The following is a 20192-nucleotide window of genomic DNA, read 5'->3' on the forward strand; positions in this document are numbered from 1 at the left end:
CAGAGTGTTTCCAACCTAGCTGGAAGCAGGAAATACCACAATTCTTGCAAGAAAGGCTGTTCCCATGAGATTGCCAGCCCAGCATCCCAAAGCCAACTAGCTAAGCAGTGAAACTGTTGGGGCTTATCTGAATGCGACTTCGCAGGCTTGTGAGGTTCACTGCATGGAGTTGATGAATGTGGCTGGTGTCAGTCTGCATTTCCAGAATATAACTAATTGGTATCTCCTGGGATTTCACAGTTGTAACTATGGTGCACACCACAGCCACTCAGAAATTCAGGGCCACAGCGAGGCTGCATCTTCCATCCTTTTAGTCCAAATGTTAATTTGAGATATAGGGACATTAAACACCTACCTAGGGATTAAGACGAAGAGTTGAGCAGCTCCAGTTGCAGTAAAGGACAGTGGCATACATACACACCAGCCATTTTACTGGAGGTGTGATCCTGCAATGTGAGGCCCCAATCTAGCAAGCATTTAAGCACATGCTGAAATTTAATCTCAGGGGTACTTCAATAGGCTTAGTCTCATGCTTAAAATTAAGCATGGGTTTAACCTGTTTGCTGAAATGGGGCCAGTGTTTAGCACCTTACAGGATCTAGCCCTAATCTCTCCCATGACTCTGTCCTTTACTATTTTATCAGCATCCTATAGCAAGCTGTGAAGTTGCTGCAGCACAGAAATATTTCAGATACAAACAGCATTTGTTAGTCCCTTCCCTCTGGTAAAGTGCAGCAGGCAAAACACCTCACTCAACCTGCCAAGAAGCAAATGTGGGACACAAGGAAAAATTATTGGTGCATGAAACTTAAAGAGATATGTGACTCATTTCTTTACTGCAAACGATGTGTTCTGCTATTTCTCTTTCCTGGGTCTACTTTTCTAATGGAAATAGTTTACAAGTAGTGTGAAAAAACCTGGATTTGTGTGAAGGATCTCTCTAATTTATGTAATATAAGGGATAAATGAGAGGTGTGGAGGTTAGAACAAGGGCCTTGTTGGAAATCCAAGGACGGTGTTTAGAGGAGTGTAGTGTTTAAAGCTGGTGACCGGGAGTCAGGATACCTGGATTCTTGTTTCATCTTTGCAACTGTCATCTTTGGCAATTCAACGTCCCTCTGTAAAGTAGGGATAATGACAGTTTTGTCCTCTGTATAATCTATCACCTGTATCTATCTCACATGGTATTTGAATACCTTACAACAATTATCTTCTGAGCCGTCAAATACACACCTCATTTTTTGCTATCCTTTTTTCAGAAACAAATGGGATGATGGTATTTACTTACCTCACCGAGGTGTTGAGAGCTTTCATTTCTGTTTGTAATGTCATTCGAACTCTTTGGATAAAAGCTGCTGTCTTAAGGCAGCTGAAGTACAGAATATAATTAGCAAACATGCAGATATCGGTCATGATGAAATTAAATGTACATTCAAACATAGGTAACTTCCATGTAACACAAAATATTGACCTATTTTTGCTACAGAACCTCAGAGGTCTAAAGGAAAGAGAATTACAAGGCAGGGGATGAATTTTAAACATTCAGGCCTGAATTCTCATTTACACAAAGACTGCTTTACAGTGTAAAGTCTACACCATTCTGGCAGTGTAAAGGGACCTAAATTTGGGTGCACATTTACAATAACTATAAGGTAAGTTTACATTAGCAAAATAGTGTGATGGGACTTTCCTGTAACTGAGAACTGAGCCCTCAACACGTTCTCCAGGCAGTGTTGACTGTTGAGCGGGATGCTGCTCACAATTAAGCTTATCTTCCATTCAAATTCATTAAGGGACATTATTCTGACACACTGTGCATGTTCAAATTTGATATATGAATTTATAAGGGCCACTGTGTCATGATGTTCTCTACTGAATGAACCTGATTTTGTCTGCCATATTATAAATAGGGATATTCCGTTCTTAGTGCTAATTATTATTCTGCTAGTTATTATTAAGTATTTCTATTACATTAGTGCCTAGAGAACCCAACTGACTGCAAGATTGTATTTTGCTAAGAGAAGTATAAACACACAGCAAGAGACAGTCCCTGCCCCAAAGAGATTACAGTCCAAATAGGACAGGCAGGTAAACCACAATGCCCTCCTTCATTCTAAGACTATATTATTGTGACGGATACAAAGGCTATACATTTGGGGATCTCCCTCCCCTCTTCTGACCCCCACCCAGTCTCTGCAAAGTCTCTCGGATGCCTTCAGCATTGGGGCGGCTCCAGAATGCCATATAACACATTAGTTTGAGACTTGAGGTTGTTAGCAGTTAGGTTTAATAGACCTTGCAATATTGCCTTAAACACAAAATAATCCCACTTAGTAGGCTTTATGGCTTCCATGGGGACCAGCCCTGTAGTGTGTATTAATGTTTAATGCCAAATAACATCATTTCAGCAGCTATGGGTAGAAAAGACACTAATAAAATATTTAACTTGATTGTGATATAATTGTCTAGACTGATGGTGAAAGTCATGTTATTTCCTCTTCCTTTGCCCCTACTTCTGCTCCCTGCTCCTAACGCGTTTTCTTCCAGCCTACTTCTTGAACCCAGGTTTGCCCACTTCTTCTTAGTGTCTGGGTGGATATTGTTCATAAGTTGATTAGGGTCTGGCAACTGATGACTGTTTGGATGAAGATCTGGATTCAGGGTTAGGAATCACCCAAGCTCTTTTCATTCTTACCCCAATCCTGAGCTTAATGAACATGGTGGAGGGCAGATACTCATTGTCTGTGTGTTCCTGTCTTTGGTCTGATGTGAACAGAGACAATCAAAATACCGTGCAACTCCGCATCGGAGAGAATAGATTGGTGCTTTGACTGAGGACTGTTCCATTCATTCCCCAAAGGACTTGAACTGGGATTGGAGGTCAGATATCACTTCACCTTAATACAAAAAGCCCATTCTCCCTTCACAGCAGGAATTCAATAGAAAGAAGAGTGTTCAAAGGAGAACTGATCCAGGGAAGCTGACAAAGGAGGTAGTTACTGAGGGGTTTAATAACCAAACAGGGATATGTGTGCAGTACAGCTGATCATTATTGGAGACAGATGCTGATGCTTATCTGATGGAGAAGGAGAGTGAACTTATAACTTTGCATTATGTGGAGGAAGCGAAACCGTTTGTGTTCATACTCTGAGAAACAGAGGTAAGGACTGAACAGATGACTAGAAGTTCGGCGCTCAACCTGTGTTCTATCCCGGTTCTGGAACCATGGTCAGAAGATACCTAAGAACATATGAGTTCTTCTCATCCAGCCTCAAACACTTACTCCCTCTATGGCACTGGGCAAGTTGTTCATCTCTCTTTATTCTTGCTATTTATTACTACTGTGTCCAGAGACCAAAGCAGCCAGTGAGGATCAGGGCCCCACTGTACCTGGTGCTATAGAAACATCTAGGAAACCGTGATCTCTGCCTCAGAGCACTTACAAAGAGTTAAGCAAAAGGAAGAGAGGATTATTTTTGGAAGGAAAAAAAACAACAAGATTTTGCCATTTTTATTCAAATTTTGAAAAAATAATGAATTTTTTAAATGGAAAATTTGAATTTAAAATTTTCAGCCAGCTCTATTGACATTCTGGGACATGACAGGAAAAAGGAAGATGGGAGAGAGGAAGAAAGTAGAACACACGTTACAAGGATAACCGCTGAACCATGGTATGAAGCGGTACAAAATACGTCCCGTTGGGCCTGTATTATTATTACAATCTTTTTTTAATCACTTCCTACATTCTGTTTATTAATTTCTATCGTTTCTGCCTATTTATTGTAACCTATTTATGTTTTTCTATTAAACCTCTGCCTGTAGTGTTTCCATGATATTTTATTTAAACCTGTCTTTTTCCATTTTTATACACATCTACATACCTGCCTAACCAAAGACTGTACCCAACTGTCTTTGCTAGCTCTGTTGCTTCTCCCTACCCCCACCTCTCTTTCTCTGTCTGCCTTGATTTCCCCATACACAGCTACCCGACAGGAGTGTCCTGAGCTGTGTGGAAAGTGTTTGGAAGATTACACATGTTAAGTATAACCATAATATTGAGCAGCAGTATGGTCTAGCTGGGAGGATAGTGGTCAGTGAGACTTGGGTTCTGGTCCTAGTGGTGTCATTGACCTTCGAGTTCAATAGGCAGTGATCAATGGCTTGATGTCCAGTTGGCAGCCGGTAACAAGTCGAGTGCCCCAAGGATCAGTCCTGTGTCAGTTTTGTTCATCGTCTTCATTAATGACCTGGAGGATAAGGTGGATTGCACCCTCAGCAAATTTGCAGATAACACTAAGCTGGGAGGAGTGGTAGATACAGTGGAGGGTAGGGAGAGGATACAGAGTGACCTAGACAAATTAGAGGATTGGACCAAAAGAAATTTGATGGGGTTGAACAAGGACAAGCGCAGAGTCTTGCACTTAGGGCAGAAGAATCCCATGCACTGCTACAGACTGGGGACCAACTAGCTAGCAATTCTTCAGAAAAGGACAAGAAGCTGGATATGAGTCAACAGTGTGCCCTTATTGCCAAGAAGGCTAATGGCATATTGGGTTGAATTAGTAAGAGCATTGCCAGCTGATCAGGGGAAGGGATTATTCCTCCCTATTTGGCACTGGTGAGGCCACATTTGGAGTACTGTGTCCAGTTTGGACTTCCCACTACTGAAAGGATGTGGAGAAATTGGAGAGAGTCCAGCAGAGGGCAACAAAATGATTAGGGAGCTGGAACACATGACTTATGAGGAGCGGCTGAGGGAAGTGGACTTGTTTAGTCTGCAGAAGAGAAGAATGAGAGGTGATTTGAAAGCAACCCCCAACTACTTGAAGAGGGATTCCAGGGAGGATGGAGCTAGGCTGTTCTCAGTGGTGGCAGATGACAGAACAAGGAGCAATGGTCTCAAGTTGCAGTGAGGGAGATCTAGGTTGGATATTAGGAAACACTTTTTCACTAGGAAGGTGGTGAAGCACTGGAATGGGTTACCTAGGGAGGCGGTGGAATCTCCATCCTTAGAGGTTTTTAAGGCCTGGCTTGACAAAGCCCTGGCTGGGATGATTTAATTGGAATTGACCCTGCTTTGAGCAGGGGGTTGGACTAGATGACCTCCTGAGGTCCCTTCCAATCCTAATGTTCTATACTCTGTGATTCTATGATTCTGTATGACCTTTAGTCACTTTGCCTTTCAACTTGTGCCTGTGTCTCCTCTTCCACCCTTTGATTGGCTTGTCGACTGCAAGCTTTAGCACGTGGACTGTCTGTTGCTATTTGTTTGTACAAAGCCCAACACTATTTCTCTAGTCACCGCTATGGAGCTCATGACTGTAGTATTGAAGTGCTTCCAACACAATACCTTTCTGAGGTAGGGAAGATTTATCCCATTCTGCAGATGAGGAATTGGGGCATGGAGTAGGTAAAGTGACCTTCCTCAGGTCACGCATCGAGTCAGTGATAGAGACAGGAATTGATGGTAGGTCTCCAGTGCAGTGACTTTACCAACAGACCATCCTTCCTCCTCACTTAGGACCTCTCTGCGCAACCACAATACTATTAATTGTAATATTCCCCCACAGGAACTGGAGGAAGATTCAAAACTGTCCAGTGGAGAAAGCCAGCGGGGATTATTCTAGGATGACATTCATTGCATCTCATATATTGAATTCTTTCCTTTTTCATTTGGTGTCACTTGCCCTGGTCGGGAATCGTTCAACACAACTTTTTAAACAGGTTACACACACTGTTTTTGCTTTCTGAAGTGCCACCGAACTCGCTTGCAGCAGCACAAACACATGCTGTGCACTCCTGCGGACTCCCGCATACTCCCGTCACACACTATCCCACCACCGACACCCAGTCACACTCTGTATTCTGATTTACCCGTGCAAACACATGCAGGGTCACAATCACATGCTGTCACTTCATCTCACTCTCACATAGGACCTTTTGATGACATACATCCATACTGACGCAAACACAGGCACTTTGGATCTCTCTCTCTCTCTCTCTTTCTCTCTCTGACACAGACACACACACACACACACACACACACACACACACACACACACACACGCTCTGGGAGCTGTAAATGTATGGTGTACACATCCCTCTTCCAACCAAACCTTTTACATGTGGAATTTAGACGAGACCACATGGTCAGTGGTGAATAGATCATTAATACAATCTGGGACCTTCTCCCGTGTATCTTTGTCACAAAACAGAAGGGTAAGGACCATCCCTGCAGTGTGGCTAGTAACCCCATTCACCTTCCATCAATGTAAAGCAAAGCATCACCCAGTAGGGGGCCTAGCGCCCATGCTGTGAGTGGGGAGGTAGCATGATCTAATGACAAAGGCACTGGAATGGGAGTTGGAAGCTCTGCCACTGACCTGCTGTGGGACCTTGGCAAGTCACTTCATCCCCTTGTGCCTCTGTTTCCCCTCCCAATTCATTCTGTCTCGCCTACACTTCATGCTCTTCAGAGCAGAGCTGTCCCTTACTATATGCATGTGCAGTGCCTAGCACAGTGGGGCCTTGACCTTAGTTGGAGCCACTAGGTGCTACTTCAATACAAATAACAAAACAATTGTTCATTTGTCCCATTCCTCACAGGCCTATCCTGTCAAGCCAGCTGTCTGGTGTGCTCTTTATCCTTCAAAGTTCTGCAGGATTTTTTTTTTTTTTTTTTGCCTCTGAAAATTGGATAATTATTATTTTATTTCTTTTTTTTTTTGGCACCAGTTTAAAGCAAGAGCCAGGTCTTTCTAGATTACTCAGATTGCATGGAGTATGGATTACAGATCATCGGAGATACATGAAAGCAGAAGACACATTTATCTGGCACAGCATTAAAGGGATGCTAGACACGTAATTGAAGCCCAGGGTGCAGCCACCTTGCGCATCCGGCCTCCTCTCACCTTTGTGGCATTGCAGAGAACTTCCCCGAGTGAAGTAACTGGGAGTCGGGGTGCAGTTCACTTGGGTCATGACCTCACTGCTTCACAGGGGAATGCATGCTCTCAGAGAAGGGATAAAAACCCCATGGATATACATATCAAACAGTGAAATACAGTCAGACACCCTGAACCACGATACAAATAGACCAAGGGCATTTTTAACCTGGTTTTAAGTTTCTTTTCATGTTGTGCCAAATATTTGAAATAATTAACAAGAAAACACTTCTCTGTGATTACATTTTTTTAACCATTTTTCTCTCTCTTTCTCCTCTCTCTTTTTTACCTTCTACTACTTTCCTCTGTTCTTGCTCTCTTTCTCCTCTCCCTCTCTTTATTTCCTCCTCCCCTCCCTTCCTCTCTTCCTCCACAGGACTCCACAGAATGGAGCAAGAATGAGAGGAAAAAGGCAGACAGAAAAGCATGAACTGGAGGCTTGTTGAGTTCCTCTACTTCCTGTTTATATGGGACCATATAATAGTACAGCCCTCCCACCAGGAACCAGCTGTTACCAACCAACATGTCTCCAAGGAATTTGATTGGCTTATTTCGGACAGGGGGCCTTTCCACCACTCACGGAGCTACTTATCCTTTGTGGAAAGACATCGTCAAGGATTTACAACCAGATATAAAATATACAGGTATGTTGGCTTCCTACAGAGCTCATAGCTCTGCAGCCAGTGGGAAACTCTGAGGGGTCACTCTTACAGTCACGGTAGTTGGTGGTCATTGGCTGAGAACAGCCAATATCTTCATTCAGCCAGGGCGTGCTTCTTGACTATCTGATGCCTTTCATTAACAATGACAAGTGCTTGAAAGACGCAGATTTACAGTAGATGCAAAGCTCTGACATAAGCGATGAAGGTGCATGGGTACCATGGTGACTAGCACAACATAAAACCAAGGTAGACAGACAGATCGGAGCTCAGGGGAGAACCTGTCAGATGTGCAAGGGAATGTGTCATATATGGGCAAAGATTAAATACATGGATGCACAAATAAGCACATCAAAATGCATCTACCTCTGAGCACGCAAACGTGAATAAAAATCGCTCCGCATGCCCATCATCTGCCTACAATACATACATTCACAAGCTGACATACCAATATGTACAATCGTAGCAATGTAGGGATAGAAGTGACCTCAAGAAGACATCTAGTCCAGTGGTTTTCAACATTTTTTCATTTGCGGACCGCTAAAAAATTTCACATGAAGGTGTGGACCCCTTTGGAAATCTTGGACATAGTCTGCGGACCCCCAGGGGTCCATAGACCACAGGTTGAAAACCACTGTTCTATAGTAACAACAACCTTTCGCAGACTCCTTAGACATAGTCTGTGGGCCGCCAGCGGTTCACGGACCACAAGTTGAGAACCACTGATTTAGTCCATCTCCCACATTGAGTCATGCTTACGTATACCTAGTGCAGAAACATACCACCATGCCAGTTTTCACACAACTATATTCATACACTAATATTTATCTCTAGAAGTACTATGCACCCTGAGCAGTCCAAAAAGAAGTCAGCAGCACTCCCCAAATGACAATCATGAGATTGGCTTAAAAATCATGAGGCTTTTTTTTTTTAAAAAAACAGAAATAATAAGTGGTGGGTTCTTTTTATTTGCCTTCTGCTTTCTGAGCCTTTAGGCTTCATTCACTTCATGTTTTCAACCTTGTCTCTGAAAACACAAGAACAAAAACCTTATTTGTGTTAACGGAAACTGAGATTCTTCTGCCATCTCTTGCTTACAGAAGCTGAGGCTTTTGGGAAAAAAACACCAAATAGTGTGATAAATTTGCGGGCACTGGCAGTGCTCCTATACACATGTGCATACCTCCATATGTGCATAGGCTCCAGTATATGATTGCATAAGACACTTATCAACGTGCCAGTGCAAACAGATAGGTAGGAATGTAACACAGGCAGGAAGATAGCTCATTGCACTCACACAATAAAAAAACACCCCAGAAAAGACAGTGTGCCCACACACAATGTTTCTTAGGAGGCACAATTCCAGAGGCACCTGCAGATGTAGAGTAACCCCACAATATACTGGCTGAGATTGTCCACTGTGGCTCCAGGAGGGTATAGCAGGGAAAAGCATAGCCTACAGGCTGGTGAGGGGCTAAGGGGGTTTGCAGACATTGTTCTGTCTTCCCCATTAATGGGTGCCTCTGAGGGAAGACGCATCCCCCTGCTACTTTGGTTTTTGCTGCCCCTTTTCCCCCAAGGGCTCCACATCCCGTAGCAGCAGAGAGTGCACGTATGTTGCAGGGACTCCATTTCTGCTCCTGGGACACACTCAGCACCCTGGCATAGATCAGGGGCTGCAAGGGGAACTGTGCAAGGCTGCCCATGGTTGCTCTATGCAGTGTGCGCCAGGAGAACTCTCCCCAGCCAGCTAATGGGGCCCTGTACGCCCCCTAGTGCTATACAGGGGCCATGGTGGGACGGAGCATGCCTCCCACTGTGTGCGTGATGCATGTATTCAAACACCCCCATGTACGTATACGCATATGCATAAAGCATAGATCAGTGAACACCCACAATAAAATAAACATAGACAAGGAGGGAGAAACATGCAACGCATTCCGACATTACATTATATGCCGTCTTTCCACACAGATTTTATCCACACAACACTTTGTGGAGTTAAACAATGGGGTTAATAAAGGGAGGTATTAAGAGGCATCTACAGAAGGGATACAAGTTATGTTTTTAAATGAAGTATGAAATGAGATGGAAATTCATTGAGGAATCGCGAGAGACTAGGAAGTTGTTGCAGATGGCAGACTGCGGAGAAGAAGGTTCTCACACCAAAAGCAGTGAGATTGTGAGAATGAGTTGGTTAGAAGTGGCAGGGGGGAGAGTAGCTAGAGAAATAGAATCTGTATGCTATACCCCAACAAATCCAGAAAGGATTAAGAAAGCTGAAAGCAGTTTCAAACCAGACCCTAAAATGAAGAGGAGAATCAGTAACGGATCTGTTTGTCTGTGATGTTTCTAAGGCATCTGTCACAGTAGTATCCCAAGGATGGGGATGCTATGGTCCTGCTTCTTTGTACATGTGAGGAGGTGAGCAGTACATTCTGCACACACTGGAATCTAGAGAGGTGGGATGATGTCATGATTCACAAGATAGAGACAATGTGAGATGAGTCAGAGAGTTCAGAGGCAGAGGAAAATGCCAAGGTTATGGACAATGGAGGTAGCTGGAAGGTGTGAGTCAAGAAAGGACGTGGAAGAGCTGGAGTTGTGGATGAGCAATAACAGTAAATCACAATACAGAATGCTGGACACTGAGCTCTGGAGTTCTGCTTTAGGTCTCTGGTTTAGGTTAGGTGCCTCTAAGGAAGCTGAGTGCTTTTGAAAATTCAGGCATGGGTGTCACAACCGGAGCTGCTGCCTTTTACAGATCTGCTCCCCTCGGCCTTGATCCTGCTCAAGTCACTTGGAAGAAAACCAAAACCAAACCAAAACCAATCTCCCATTGATTTAAATAGAGCAGGACCAAAGTGCTTTATGTAGGTGTTCAATGGGGTAGTGCGGCCTTTTTAAAAATCTGGTTCCAATTGTGGGTGCTGAGTCCTTTTTTCCCGATCCTCAGCTGATATAAGTCAGCGTGGCCCTTTTAAAGTCCATGGAGCTATGCCATTTTTTACTAGCTGAAAACTGGGCTCATGGTCCTCAAAGCATCCAGAGCACAGTGCTTTGTTGGAATTGGGGGCGGGGGGATTTCATTTGGTGGGCTGCACAAACTACTGCAAAGGTTTGCAAAGCAAGCTGGATTCCACAAACCATTTAATTCCTGTTTAAAGACAAGTTTCCTCCTAAAGGGTGATTCTCTATCACTCCTCAGATTTGTCTAGCTAGTGCTCTGCATTACGGATAGCAAAGCCTCCCTTAGAAGCTGGTGTAGCACATGGGTGTGCCCCAAATATGGAGTGTTGCGTTTTCACTGGTGTTTTCGCTCTGCGCTTTGTTTCACAGACTCTCTGTGTTTGTTGCTCAGTCTCTGTGCCTTTTCTTTACTTGGTTTTTCCATGTGTTTTGCCATCTCTGCTCCTTTTCCCACAGCATCTCCAAAGCCCGATGACACTAGAATTCGAGTCAGCCATTCCGACCCATGAATTTCGAGTGGGTGTGAAATTAGGCAAAAAGAGCTCACCCGTCCCTAATTGGAACACTGTAACTTGTTTAGTGGTGATTTCCCCCGGGTGTCTTGCTGTGCGGAAACATGGACACAGCACATTAGAACCGTATCATTTGCATTGAAAACCCTTAGAGATAAAGCCACTGCCAATGTTACGCAGCAACACAAAGCAAAAACACAGGATTTTCTAGTGTTTGCAGTCAGCCTTACAAAAAACAACCCCTTGTTCTCCCCTTTCCTGCCACGGCTGAAGCTCAGACATTTACCAGCAGGCCAAGTGCCTTCCTCCAGTTGGCAAAGGCATCCAATGCAAAAGAACTCTTTGCCTTCTGCAAAATTCCTATGGGACAGAATAAGCCATTGATATTCTTTCCATAGAACATTTAAACCAGCCTCTAGAATTCTACCTTGGAGATATAATTCTGTTTCATTCTATAGGTTGATAGAACGGATCCCTCTCTTTATTATATTCTACAGGATTTTAGGGTCATTTCCCTAGAACCCTGAAATGATTATTTTGCTTGTAACTCTTAGTTTAGGTTTGTATCTCACATTTGTTCTGGAGAGGTAGAGAGAAGACATGGAGAGCTGTTTTCTAACAAGTGTTGGGTCATGGACAGTATGGATAGAGCCAAGATGTGAAGAATAAGCATTTTTCAGACTCAGCTCATGGTAATGAGGCTATTTTATGGTGGGGTTGAGGATGGAAAGTTCTGCACTGATGATTGTCATATGAGCTGTGTTAATGTGGATGGGCTGGCGTTACTGGATGCTGGCTTGTGGGCTGCCTGTATGGTCATCTTGGTGGAAGGACACACAGTACTGGGAGCACAGTTTAATGGCTATAGCTCAGGAATAAGAGAAATTGGAGTTCTGTTTGTGGTTCTGCCATGGACTCATCGTGTGGCCTTGGGCAAGTCACGTCACAGCTCTATGCCTCAGTTTCCACATCTGTAGAATGGAGATAACAATACTTGCCTATTTCCCCGAGCCATTCTGAGGTTTAATTAATTAATGTCTGTAAAATGTTCTGAGCTCTTTGGAAGTGCAGTGCTATAGAGAAACAAAGAATCATTTTTTTACTGAGCGGCTAATAATGGACTGGCTTGATAGGGAAGCTGAGGGTATAATTGGGAGAGGAAAAGTGGACTTTCCAAGTGCATTTATGTATTTCAGTTCCTAAAGAAAAAAGAAAAAAATGTGTCCATTCCAACCTCTAGACACTTCATCATCTCTTAAAATCACATACGTCCCTGTACAATAAACAAAGACAAATTAAATGGGTGACAGTTCAAAGCTCTTTTGTTACATAAGCTAGTTACGAAGATGGCTCCAAGTATATAAAAGAAGAGAAGCAGAAGAAGTTGTGGGTTACAATGAACATAGAGATTAATTGGAGCTGGTTGGGAGGACGAAAGCCAAAAAAAAAAAATCAGAAATAAATTTGCAAAAATAATTTCTAATTTTTGTTCAAATTACAAAACTCATGTTTTTAAATGTAAATATTTCTGCTTCCTTTATATGCAGAGTATGATTTTGAATAGTGTATAAAGAGTTAATGAACGATTAATAGATGCCATATGCATTTGCAGACACTAATGTGTGTGTGAGAGATGGTTATAGGCACATCCGCAGAAGGTGTTATATATGGATATAAAGCAGGGTTATAAGCAATATGTAGATTCTATAACAATCAACTAACCACCAAAATATCTATGAATAATGTATTAACCCTTTATATACTCTTTATAAATGCTCTCAATATGAAATATGATCAAAATTTCAACCAGCTCTGGTATTACACTGATATTATAACACTAATAAGATGTATCGATGGTAGGTAGACTGTCAGTGTATCTGTGACATTCTATAGCTCATCAGACAGTTTAGCTGTTACCCTGGGATGGGCTCTGAGAATGAGATCTTCATCCCCATTCTGACCCCTTTGCACTGGGTAAAAGGTACCTGAAAAATCCCTTGGAGTGGGTGCTCAACAACTCTGAAATTCTATGGGAATTGATATAGCTAATGTTAGCCACCCCACTCGGTTCCATTTTGATCAGTGCATGCCTGTGGTTAGAGGAAAAGGACAAGGAGTCCACAGACCTGAGTTTTGTTCACCGTTTTGCCATTGTCATCTTCCTGGCCTGTTCATTTGTTCATGTCACTCCTCTTGTTGAATCCCTTCACTGTCTGCCTGTCTATTGCAGCGAATTGAAATGATTGGTCACCTCCTTCAGGACTCTGTATCAATCTTATCCTCCTTTGGGTTGAGTTACACATTTTTCTCCCTGCCACCTGCCCTGCTCATATTCTTCTCCTTGTTAGCCCATTTGTCAGTCTCCCCAACAATCCCCTCTGTGCCTTTATTCATCTGTGCATGGTCTGACATCTCTGGACCATCCCCAAAGCTCTGTCCCCTTTACTCTAAGTCTTTCTTACGACCCACTTCTGCTGTGCTGCTGCCTACAGAGAATCTTGCTATTTTATAGGTGTAGAAAATACTTCTTATCGTTCCACTTCCCTGACCTCTGTTTACTTGTCTGTCCATCCATCTTCAGACAGTTGGTTCCTTGGGACAGGGGCTGTCTGCCTCTCCTTATATGTTGGGAAAGTCTCTAGCTTATCACGAGTGCTACCACAAACAAACAGAACACTCGTCGACTCCCTGCGTAATTTTGGGTGAGTCACCTCCCTCTGACTCAGTTTCCCCATCTGTATGAAACCCCTATGTAACTCTGCCCCAATCCAGTTGTGGCTGGGCCACAGAGAGAACTTGATGAGCCTGCTATAGCCTTTGCTAACAGAACACGGGTCTTTTAAAACCAGAGTTCCCCCGTTCACTGCCCACAGCTGTTGATCCTTTACCTGGTAAAGGGTTAATGATACCCAACTTTGTAAAGCAATGTGAGATCCTTGGGTGACTGGTGCCATACGCGTGAGGTAGTATTAATTCTATCCTTAATTTGCTGCCTGGAGCATGGGTTTATGAAGTGCATGGCCAGCAGTGGCAGGGGTGTGATGTCTGCTCTATATCCATTCATAGGGATAAACACCTTTTTCTAGCCACACACTGAGAGCTTGATTCACGTGTGCACTGAAGCCCCTTGACACCATCCTTGATATGCAAAGGGGCCTTAAAGTGAGCATAAATGTAACATACTCCCACTTTTATTCCCTTCATGCTGCCAGAGAGGTATAAAGAGGCCAGAGTGTAAATGAGAATCAAGCGCTAATTCCTGAAATGGGTTTTGTGTGCGTGTGTGTGTCTGTGTGTGTGTGTGAGAGAGAGAGAGAACGAAAGCCACAGCTACAATCTTCCCCATTCAGAGTGTGCCCGTTCCCAGTGCCACTAGGCCATTGTTAGGTTTCATTTTCACTCTCATTCACAAACTATCTGGATTTGCAGGAGTCAATAAAGACTGCAGAGCAGAGAGTCTGCATGCCGTAGAGGAGATACACACCCTAGGCCAGTCTGCAAAATAATGCTCGTCAATTCAGTCACCTTTCTTAGCAACTTCCCTATCACGTAAGCAACTGTGGCATTTCTGCCCACTAAGAAAGCTGTAGAGAAGATAAAGCATCATTCTACATTTGGAGCATTTATCAGCATTACCAGTGAGGTGCCTGTAATGGGCGACTCACCCTATCTCAGCCCCTTCCCATATCTAATTATCCTCTTCACATTCTAGGCTGCAGCCTGTATCATTTACCCAATCTCATAAACTCCTTGCCCAGTACAGTACAACATGGTGTGCAAGACTCTGGTGAGAATTCTCAAAAGTTGAAAGGAAATTGACTTTACATTGATCTTAGACCCCAAAACAAAATATGGACAAAAACAAAATATGGACACTCCCCAAACCGGTAGTTTAGAAAACAACCCGCTGCCTTCTCATAGGTTAGGAGTTTGTTGTAGTCTCTTTATTGCCTCTGTGATGAAACCTGGAACTCATATCCCTAACCATGCCTTATTTTAATGGCTCTCTGTCTATCACTCATACCCCATAGCAAGCTTTCTGTACAACTATAGTAGCTTAGATGCCAATCACATCTGAAGGAATATTATCAAGGTTCCTCTCCATTGAATTCAGGAAACTCTTTCCTCTGGTATAAACTGATGGACACCATTATATTGCTTATTCTTTGGTTTGGTGTGGTGTTTTAGTCGCTCTGCGATTCTCGTGACAGCAAGGAAGTTTTCCTGTGAGGGGTTTACTCGATGTCTCCTTTACACTGATAATCTTTTATGGTCCCGAGTCGGAGGTTCGATTTTTTAGCAGTAATGTAGCAGCTAAAGGACTGAAGGAGAAGAGATGAAAGGAAGTTCTTGTTGACTCTGTGTAGAATAAGCAATGGGATGCTGCACAACGCGGCATGTAAAAAAATGAAATGTACGTCGTTTATATTATGCATGTAAACCAGTGATGTACATTGGTTTGTAATCAGTAAACACCTTGTAAATAAATGTGCGTAAACCAAGAATTTAAATCAATTTACATAACATGGGTAAACAATGAAACCTTCCAGCCTTCTCCTCAATGTAAACCTTAATCTGAAAATGACATTAACACAAGTTTACGCAACTTTATGAGAGAGATGCAATTTACATTCCCATCTCACCACTTTCATACTGCAGCTTGGCAAAGATGACACAGTCAGGAGACTGGTGTCAGCCAGCCAATTACATCACGTAGTTACTCGTTTACCCACAACCTTCATTCTTCATGCCGTTCAGGGATCACTATAGTTACATTCCCTGCATAATACATCTCGATGCATATGGATAGCCTGTAATATATTTGCCTAAGGAGAAGAAAGGCAGAGATGGGGGGGACGGAGGGTCTTGCTGGGGCCTGTTTAATACTCTGCAAAATCCTGATGGTTGCTGGGTCATAAAGCCAATAAGTTTGGCCTTCGTCTGGGTTTGATGGACAGCAGTTCTGGCTGCATTAGATTTAGATAGTAAGGGTTTCAGAATATCAGTGGCAGCTGTGTTACCAGACATCCCTCCTCATCTTTAAGAATCTTGAGGGGAGGTGACTGATGAAAGCATAAATTGCGCTGAAAATTAGTAAACTTAGAAATCATTCCAGGCTAACGCCTTTGATCCAAACATCTCTCCAAACTCTGGGGAAGGTCAGGTCCTCCTTTGAACTTTGCAGCTCAAACCATGTCTTAGGAAGCGTGGCAGAAGGAGCATAGGAAAGCAGTTTTAATCCCTCTACCCTTTGCCCAGAGACACCTCATGCTCTTGGGCCTAGAAGGGAATTCTCCACACTGTGATCTCTCATGTCTCACCTGCACAAGGCCCTTTCTTATGGAGCGAGGAGGGATCCACGCTCCTCTACGTGCATCGAGTTCTGGGATTATTCACAGTGTTCCACCAACCATCCCCTCCGCACTGCTCCCCAATGGACCTCTCCGGCACTGAGCTGGGCCTTCCATGCTCATCACAGAATTCGGAAGGTGGGCAGACTGAGGTCTAGTGGCTTAGGATCAGTTTTGAGGTTAAAAAGCCAAGGAGAAGCTATCACTCAACCTTGTGGGTAGACTTTTAATTCCACTTTTCAAACAGGCAGATGCTTATTTCTGTGGACGCAGTTATGTAAAAATAAAAACCCGAGTCATCAGATGTTTGATGCAAGGAATAATTTGGTTCTGCACCAGTAGTGCATAGGGGGCTGCCATGACTGTATCTATTAGAGCTTTTTTCTATTTCTGGATCCTCCTATAATTTTTTTCTTTTGTGTTCCAAGCCTTACTTCTTTTTTCTGTCTGACTACTACCCACTGACCTCTGTCAATGAAGCAAGATAAAACCCACTGCAACAACAATCTGAGACATCCACACTGATTTCCCATGCTCACATTACAGATCCACAGGTTCAGTCAGAAACCAAGGGCATGTCTACTGAAAAAAGTATGATTATAAGAAGATATAAGGGAATCGGCATGCCCTGGAGACAGAGCAGGAAGGAGAGGGATTTAGGTGAGCCTCTGGTGACAGAGATTCCTTTGCAGGCAATGAGAGATGCATTATCACACGTTCCCTTTCGGGGCAGGAAGTGCCTGTGCTTCTATGTGCAATGGCATTCGTGTGTCAATAGGAGGACCTGACACTGCACACAGGGGATGGCATTCAGTCACCTGCATCTCTTCAGGGCTTTGCTGTGGGCAGATGCAGAGGTGTTATCCCCTCTGGATAGTGGCACACGTGACGCCAAGTATTGTGTGCCAGGATCACGCTTCAGGGCCTCTCTTAGTCAATGACCATGCTCTGTAACTGATCGCACACGGGCATCTCTCTCTCTCCAGCCCTCAGAGACGATTTCCCATACATCTCGCTTCGCAGAGTTCCAGCCCGACACAGTCATTCACAATAAAATATTTACAGGAAGCTGCAACGAGGCCGACTTCACGAGGGAGTCATTTCTGTTGGTTAAATAACTTCTCCCATCAGGTGAGAAGTGTTGACGGAGGAGGAAAAGTCAGAGCTGACAGATCTCAGCACATCTGCATTCCCTGAGCCTGCCTGGTATGGAATCAGACTGCAGTGCAGAGCAGACTGCAGGGGGATGCTAGGCCCTTGCAGCTGTCCTGGTTGAGGCTCCAACCACACTGTTTGATGGAGAAGTGATTACCCCATCTTTATCCAGCCTGGGAAATCCTCTTCTTCCTTGACCTGCTCCTGCTTTCTCTTGTTAGGCATTCCTCATGGCCGGGAATAAACTAAGGCAGCTGTGAATAGGGCCTGAGTACAGGGGTGGGGTTGACAAAAAGTGCCCGATGGATTTAGAAGCCCGAGTCCCATTGAAAACAATGAGTGCATGCCGACGGTCCCTACTCCCACAGTTCTAGGATGACATCGGAATCTGAGCTTCCGTTCAACAAACAAACCCAACCCTGTGTGTCTAGGGCTTGCGACAGCAAAGGGAAGCGTGAAAGCATGACCCAGACAGTGCAGTCCGGAGCCTGTCTGCAGAGGGAGGAGCGGCAGCCTCTAGAACCAGGGAGGAAGCCACCTGGCCCCAAACCCATCACCAGAGCAGACCAAGCCTCCAACTGTTCTGGATGCTCCCCCGTCTGCTGCTTGTGTGGGGGAATAGGGGCTCTGTTGCCACTCCTGCCGCTGCTGGTGCTGGGCCAAGCCGCCGCCACTTGTCCACACTTGGCTGACCTCCCACGTCTAGGGCCCTGGACTGTTTTAACCAGCCTGGCTGTGACTCCTCTGGGTGGGGAATGAAGCCAATGAAAATACAGGCTGAAGAGCTGGGACGGAAACTGAAGGGAAAAACCACGCTTCCTTTCTAACAGAGGCAAGGGTCAGAAGGGATCGCACAGGTCATCTAATCCAATGCCCTGCCGAGATGCAGGATTTGTTGTGTCTACACCATCCGAGAGACATGGCTAGCCAGCCTCCTTTTGGAAACCACCAGTGAAAGAACTTCCACGACCTCCCCAGGCCGTCTGTCCCATCGTCCCACTGCTCTGACAGTTAGGAAGTTTTTCTAAGAGTTAATCTAAATCCGCGATGCTGTAGTTTGAACCTTTTGTTTCTTGTCCTGCCCTCTGTGGAAAGAGAGAACAACATTTCTCCATTGTTTTTATGGCAGCCTTTTAGGTATTTGAAGACCAATATCATGCCCCCGTCCCTCAGACTCCTCTTTTCCAAACTAAACATACCCAGCAATAGGGTAGATGTGGAAGTCACTAAAAACCACTCTGGACAAAGCACTCAAGAATATGATTTAGGGAACAATCCTGCCTTGACCAGGAGTGGGGAGGAAATGGACTCCATGTACCAATAGGCCTTTCCCATCTTTCATGTGGATTCACTCACACACCAGGCTCCTTTTCTTCCAGCTGATATCATCCCTATCTGGAGGAGTGTGGTGTGACTGTGGCCAATCAGCTCTCCTGGAGCAACGCACCAAGTCTGGCTACCTCTGGGAGCACAGTCAACCCAGGGGGGAGTCCTTACTGCACAGCTCCCCAAACTTTGCCGTAGCATTCGGCCTCCCAGGCCTCCCCTCCCCAGCTGTAACTGGTTCTCAGACTGCTGTCCTGGGCCAAAAGGCCTTTGCCAATACAACTTCTGCTAATGCTTTGTCATTATTTAGAGAGTCCAATCTCCGCCTGGATCCTAATCAATTCTTAAAGGCTAAAGTGTACCTAATAGGCACAGGCCATTGTGAGGGGCAAGGTGGAGGTGCACAGCTCCAGGTGAAACGCTGGGAGGCATTCGACCTCCTGGAACTCCCTAGCTACATAGGAAGGGGGGTTGATTTGTTATGCCCCTTGAGGAACTACAGCATGATCCCCCACTCCCTGCTGATCAGGGGTCAGAGAAATGATGGAGTCGTGGCTCACCCTACTCCCAGCCATCCCATTTAGGAAGGATCAGGGAGGAACTAGGTACCAGCTCCTGGATTCCCTCAAGCTCAGAGTGTGCTATTCTGGGCAGTACTTTTGGGAAAGGGAAAGGTTCCTTTAGGTCACAATCGCCCTCTTGATCAACACACCGGGGATCAGAGCGGCGTCTTCAGAGCTGAAAGCAGGAGCTGCTACAGTTTGAGCTAAAGAGCCAGGTTGTGTAGCGAATGCTATGACTAGCTCGCAGAAGAGGACACAAAACACACACGGACCAATAGGTTACACTGACTCCTTCCCTCTCCCCCACCACTGCACGGAGCTGTAAGGAAAGACCAACCACAATTCAACCCTAGGTTGGGGAGAGAAGGTAAATGTGGACAGTTGTTTTTCAGTCACGCATCCAGCACAGCCTGTTCCCATTTTTTTCGATCTCACTGCTTCCCTCCCGCTCAGCAAATGAGAGGCCCTCTGCTGAGTATTCAGCATTAAATATTTCAGTATTGGCTTCCAGCTCTTCAGCAATACCTAAAAGAACATTACTTTTTACTTCCCTCCAAATGTCTGGGTCCTCCTTCGGGAGTCCAAACTCATAGTCTGATCAACACTAATAAGAGAGCTGTATGGAGAGAGGGAAATACGTGTTGCAGGGTTGAGAGTGAGGGGGAGGTGCAGGGAAAGAGAAAGAGGTTGTTCGTTTCATCCCTGGTTAAAG

At 44.5% G+C, this 20192-nt stretch overlaps 1 protein-coding gene across 1 annotated transcript in view; it reads left to right on the forward strand.

Annotated features, from left to right (window-relative positions):
- Positions 1 to 7370: 7370 nt before the first annotated feature.
- Positions 7371 to 20192, forward strand: part of BRINP1 (BMP/retinoic acid inducible neural specific 1) — a 64995-nt gene continuing 52173 nt past the window's right edge. The window contains exon 1 of the mRNA XM_067541624.1: positions 7371 to 7588. Within this exon, the coding sequence (XP_067397725.1) occupies positions 7371 to 7588 (218 nt within the window). The remainder of the gene's footprint in view (positions 7589 to 20192) is intronic.

Source organism: Emydura macquarii, unplaced genomic scaffold, assembly GCF_026122565.2.
Source record: "Emydura macquarii macquarii isolate MOO-44397 ecotype Brisbane River unplaced genomic scaffold, CSIRO-AGI_Emac_v2 contig_691, whole genome shotgun sequence".
Taxonomy (NCBI): domain Eukaryota; kingdom Metazoa; phylum Chordata; order Testudines; family Chelidae; genus Emydura; species Emydura macquarii.